Here is a 5,634-nt window from a genome sequence, read left to right as displayed (position 1 = left end):
CCGGCCTCTTCCCTGGGAAGCTGCTGGCCCCCCGCCCCGCGTCCTGGCCCCGCCGCCCGAGCTTGTTTACAGTCGTGGCCGCGGGCCCCGCTCCCTGGAGGGGGACGGGCAGAGGCCGGGTCAGTTCATGGGGCCTCCGGGAAAGGCTCCGGGGGTGGGGGCGGTCAGCCTCTCTGCGTGTCCGCCCCGGAGGACTTCGTTTGGGATGCGCGGTTTGCTTTTCTCTCCTGTGATCGGCTTACGAAGGAGCGGGGTCACAAGCTGTGCGTCGGCAAACAGGCTCGTTTCGGGACTGGCATCCCACTCCGTGCTCAGGGCTGCCAAGCACAAGGCGGCTTGCTAGCGCGTTGCCGTGTCTGACCACTGTTCCTCCGTTCCCGGCAGATCTGCCAGCATGAATCTGTGTCTGACCACGCTCTGCCTCTGCTTGGGACTGGTCTTCGGCGCTCCGAGAGTAGACCCCGATCTGGACAGCCACTGGCGGCAGTGGAAGTCGTGGCACACCAAGGACTACCATGAGGTGAGCGCCTGGGGGTACGTGCTCAGCTCAGCAAACGCTGAGCGCACTCGGCTGGGCCCTGCCAGCTGAGTCATGTCTGCTTTGTTTTAACGCTGGCTATCGTCTGCGCTTGGGAAGGATAATCCCCCTCTTCCTAGGTCCCTTTCCTGTGTTTGTGCATCGACTCAGCTGTACTGTACTCTCTGGTTTTTGTTAACGAGGGTGGCAAAAAGACCGTCTCTTAAACAGCATTCAGACTTCCCATTTGAGTAGTCTACATTCGCCTGAGTATACAAGCTGTAACAAAGCACACTATCGTGCAAGTGAACTTTGTTTGAACTGCCTCCTTGAAGTATGTTGTTTTCTGGCCCCTCAGAGAGAGGAAAGCTGGAGGAGAGTGGTGTGGGAGAAGAATCTGAAAATGATTGAACTCCATAATCTGGATCACACATTAGGAAAACACAGCTACAAGTTGGGAATGAATCAGTTTGGTGACATGGTATGTATAGAGGCATGAAACATACAGTTCTAAACAGCAGTGTGTAATAAATGGTGACTGCATATCTTGAATTCTCTTCAGACAACTGAGGAGTTCAGACAGCTGATGAATGGCTATATACACAAGAAGTCAGAAAGGAAGTACAGAGGATCCCAGTTTCTTGAGCCTAGCTTCCTGGAAGCGCCACGATCAGTAGACTGGAGAGAGAAAGGATATGTAACTCCAGTTAAAGACCAGGTATTCTCTGATGGTGGATTTTTAACTAGTTACAGGTTCAGTTTCCTGAATGCTACCTCCGCTTCCATAGAGGGAAAAACATTGTGGACTTGTTTAATGAAGCCTAGTGCAAACTTACTAAATTAAGTGCCATTTTGATGAAATTGCTGTACCCTTTTAGGATTTTTTAGAATTTCTGTACTAAATGTCTAAGAACAGAAAAGGCTGTAACGTCTCACTTGTACGTGCTAGGAGTGTGAAACTGAAGTTTGTCTTGTGGCTTTTGTATTTTTTCATATTTAGATCAGTGGTAAGGGAACTATAATTGCCTAATCTGTCCAGATTTGTAATTTGTGATTTAATTTCTTGCTTCAGGGTCAGTGTGGCTCTTGCTGGGCTTTCAGCACAACAGGAGCTCTTGAAGGGCAGCACTTCAGAAAAACTGGCAGACTTGTGTCACTGAGTGAACAGAATCTGGTAGACTGCTCTCGCCCTGAAGGGAATCAAGGCTGCAATGGTGGTCTCATGGACCAGGCTTTCCAGTATGTGCAGGATAATGGGGGAATTGATTCAGAGGAATCCTACCCGTACACTGCAAAGGTAGGTGTAATAGCTGAACTTGTATTGCAGGTGTCATGTCTTTTGTGTGGACCAGCTATGTGTTGGGAAACTCATACCTAGAAAGGAGAATGTCTAAGTAGTAATCGGTACATCTGGTCTTCCTGTTGCATCTTTCCTAGGAAAGCTAGAATGATGGCTAACCCCAGTAGGAATCGCATAGTGCACTGGTCTTTGAGGTCAAAATCTTACCAGACCAGTTGGAAAAAATAGAGTGAATATTTTTATTCCTCCCCCTGATTGCTGCCCTCCTATCAGATGTCATGCCTTATCTTGGCTGACACACCAAACCAGGACCTAGCCTTTGTCAACAGTGCTACTTAGTTGTAGGGGTGCAATTCAGCTTCCCATAACTGAAATATTATGTGGTTGCTACCCATAGACAGCTAATTCTTGCAGCTGGTGTGATTGGTTTTTTAACAATAGTTGTTGGCAATGCCTTAAGTTATGCAGATAATGGGCAGGCTTCTAAAATGCCTCTAATGATCTACCAAAAGTTAAACAGACATCTGAGGACAAAAGAGCAGAAGTAAATTGTGGTATCACTTGAGAGCCCATGGTTTGGACTTTTCAACACTTGAGTTCTGCTCACTATAGAGTATCTTTCCTTGCGGCTTATTTTGTGTGGACTGAGTGTGCAATAGCAATGCCATTTGTTATGAGCAACATAGAAGCCTTTGGATTTGGGTTCCTGTTCACCTGCATCCTTGTAATCTCAATTCTTTCCATCTTGGCTCTTCCAGAGATCCCAGTTGGTTATAGGAAGTGCCTAACTTGCTGAGTACAAAAAGTAAGCATCTGAGGTGTACTGTGCTCATTTAGTTGAGGGGAGGCAACTTAAGTACTAATCTTACCACACAGGTAAGGGAGGGATGTGCTTGCTTCAATCTGTTTCAATTTCACATGGCCTGATGTCCAAACTAGTTCTCTCTCCTGATGTAAATAAATGCCTGTGGCACCAGCAGTTCAGGCTTCACTGTAAAAAAAAAAAAGATAATGTGAAGAAGCAGCACAAAATACATGAATGCTGTATGTAAGGTCATATAATACAAATGACTAACTTCCAAATTGTTCTGTACAGTTTTTCAAACTATGACAGACTGAAATTGTGGATTTTAAGTGCTTGCTCAATGAGCAGTTTCTAGATTGCTTTGTAATTAATGAATACTTGGCTCTCTTCCATTGCCCATTAATGCATTCTGGTCTTCTTTGCTCCCTGAAAAGAGATTTGTCCTGCCCACCAAAGAAGGCAGGGTTCCAGGATGTGATGGTCCTTTGCATCTCAGTAAAGCTTTTCTTTTGGGCTCCACCGTCCTTTTGCTTTTTCTGTACCTTTGAGAAACTCAAAGGCAGCTTCTGTGTTCTCCCTCTGCTCTTCTCCTTTCAAAGCACTGCTGAAGCAATTGGATCCTCTTCAGTCCCTTGTTTTCAAGGCAGCAAAGTCTCAGAATGCCTGGTATTCCTGTGCTCACCTGTGTGTTAAGAGGAGAACTATGTAATAACTAGGGCTTTCTTTATTTAGGATGATGAAGACTGTCGCTACAAGGCAGAGTACAGTGCTGCTAATGACACTGGCTTTGTTGACATCCCTCAAGGACATGAAAGAGCACTCATGAAAGCAGTAGCAGCTGTGGGTCCAGTGTCTGTTGCTATTGATGCAGGCCACTCTTCATTCCAGTTCTATCAGTCAGGTGGGGATTTGTTAGGAACTTGCATGCAGATAACTTTTTTGAATACTCAGTATTCGTTACCGTTCAGTTAATAGTTGTTTTTTTTTCACCTATTGATCTTGTGATGGACGTAATCAGGAGTCCTTTTAATTCTAGTCCAGGTTCTCCACACTTTATACTTCTCTTGTATATGTGTGTATTTGTCCCTCAGTTTCTGCCATGATACACTTAATGACTCCTTTGTCTGACTCTCAAGAAGCTGTGCAACATTTAATTTGAAATACACAAAGCTTCTGGTGAGGGAGAAGGGTTTCCTGCAGATGAGCTTGTTCACATGTGAACTTATGCCTCTGCAGGTATCTACTATGAACCAGACTGCAGCAGTGAAGACCTGGACCATGGTGTTCTGGTTGTAGGTTACGGCTTTGAGGGGGAAGATGTAGATGGGAAGAAATACTGGATTGTTAAGAACAGGTAAGATCTCTCTCTGTACCTTGTACCCTTTGGGGGAAGGGGAGAAGGGAAGGTAGTTTGGCACTTGTAGTGGAGGGTGGGGAGATAACAGTAACTAAAATCTGTGTGTGGAAAATCTGGAGACTGTTCCCAGATCGTATTGTATGACAAAAGTTAAACTAGACTGATTGGTGCTGGCAGCCTGATAAAGTAGGCCCAAGCAACAAACTCATTCTGCTTTTTCAGTTAATTGAAGGGAGCTCAGTACTGGAACAGCCCATGAAGCTAGTAGATGTTAAAGTGGTAGAGCAGAGGGGAGCCAGAGGAAACCAGCTTGTGGGGATATAATGGATTTTTTGGAAGCAGAGTGCTGCTTACTTCTGTGAAATGGGTAATACTTGAACTTTAAAGATGAAGTTACCCCCTAGGTTGGAGGGGAAAACAATAAAGTAATGCCAAAGAGCACATCACATGAACTTGTCTCATGTTGTCAGCATTACTGGGGCACCACCCTCAAATGCTGCTTGCAGTCTTGGTCCTCCCTTAAAGTTGGCTAGGAGCAGTGTCTGAGCTTCAGGCACCCGTAATCCAGGATTGCCCATCACGGTCTCCTCCTAGCAAGAGGATGGCTGCACCCTTTATTTCTGTGAGCTGGGGTGCCTCTTCTGTGACATGTATTTAATTGCTGGAAAGCACTTTAGTTTGGCTGCAGCAATCTTGATTGTTCTCTACAAACGTAGAAGACGGCAGTTTTCAATTTAAACACTTATTGGGGGGGAGTAAGTCTCTTCTGAATATGAAAACAAATCCTTTACTTCTGTTTTCAGCTGGGGTGAGAAGTGGGGTGACAAAGGATATATCTACATGGCCAAGGACAGGAAGAACCACTGTGGAATAGCAACAGCTGCTAGCTATCCACTTGTATAATTTGAAGACTGAACATTTCAGTGCAAGAGGGGATTTAAACTGAATGACCAAACCCATGTTCACACATGTGGTAGATTTGTATCCTTCAAAAGTCAACTTGATTTTTTTAAACTTTTGAAGTATGTTTTACATGATGGTGACATGCCACTTTTTTTAAATTAATGTAAATGTTGGTATGTAAACAGCTTGTAATATTGCTGGCTTTTGACTGCTTAATCTAATAGATTCTTCTTTATATTTTTTCCTTTTTTTTAAATTGCAGTGTGCCCAAAAGTTTATTTTCTAAATAAATACTTAAATTCCAGTGTGTACAGAAAGAGAGAGAAAAAAAAAGGGAGCTTTTGACTGCTTAATCTAATAGATTCTTTGTATTTTTTCCTTTTTTTAAATTGCAGTGTGCCCAAAGGTTTACTTTTTAAATAAACACTTAAATTCCAGTGTGTACAGATGACTTGGCTTTTTAGTCTGTGTTTTTTCCACTTGGAACTTTTATCAAATAGGCATCCTAAATCATACTACCAACTGAAGCCTATATGCTGCCACTTTTTCATCAGTTACTAAAATGCAACCCTATCTGGGAATGGCTAACAGCTGTTATAAAATAGTGTAGTATTTGTGACACAACTTATTTAAAATGGGAAGTAGAAAAATGTCTTTATCAACTAAAGCAGAAGTGACTAAAAATCTGACCCTTATTCTTTGAAACTACTTGCTCCCCAGAATATGTCTGTAAGTGAATTTTGGCTTAGTCT

At 43.7% G+C, this 5,634-nt stretch overlaps 1 protein-coding gene across 1 annotated transcript; it reads left to right on the top strand.

Annotated features, from left to right (window-relative positions):
* Positions 1-313: 313 nt before the first annotated feature.
* On the top strand, positions 314-5,199 carry CTSL (cathepsin L). Its single transcript, XM_009273080.2, has 7 exons — positions 314-520; positions 876-998; positions 1,080-1,235; positions 1,590-1,814; positions 3,355-3,523; positions 3,859-3,976; positions 4,783-5,199. The coding sequence occupies exons 1-7, from the start codon at positions 395-397 to the stop codon at positions 4,880-4,882; spliced, it is 1,017 nt and encodes a 338-aa protein (XP_009271355.1). The 5' UTR covers positions 314-394; the 3' UTR covers positions 4,883-5,199.
* The last annotated feature ends 435 nt before the right edge of the window (positions 5,200-5,634 follow it).

Source organism: Aptenodytes forsteri, unplaced genomic scaffold (assembly GCF_000699145.1).
Source record: "Aptenodytes forsteri isolate BGI_AS27 unplaced genomic scaffold, ASM69914v1 Scaffold154, whole genome shotgun sequence".
Classification (NCBI taxonomy): Eukaryota; Metazoa; Chordata; class Aves; order Sphenisciformes; family Spheniscidae; genus Aptenodytes; species Aptenodytes forsteri.
Note: the sequence above shows the minus strand (reverse complement) of the source record. Positions and strands in the feature narration are given on the sequence as shown.

Excerpts from the sequence above, each read along its gene's own strand:
- CTSL (XM_009273080.2), top strand. The coding sequence starts at position 395 with ATGAATCTGTGTCTGACCACGCTCTGCCTCTGCTTGGGACTGGTCTTC. Across the intron at positions 1,815-3,354 it reads CCTACCCGTACACTGCAAAG|GATGATGAAGACTGTCGCTA; the intron begins GTAGGTGTAATA and ends TTCTTTATTTAG. Across the intron at positions 3,977-4,782 it reads TACTGGATTGTTAAGAACAG|CTGGGGTGAGAAGTGGGGTG; the intron begins GTAAGATCTCTC and ends TTCTGTTTTCAG.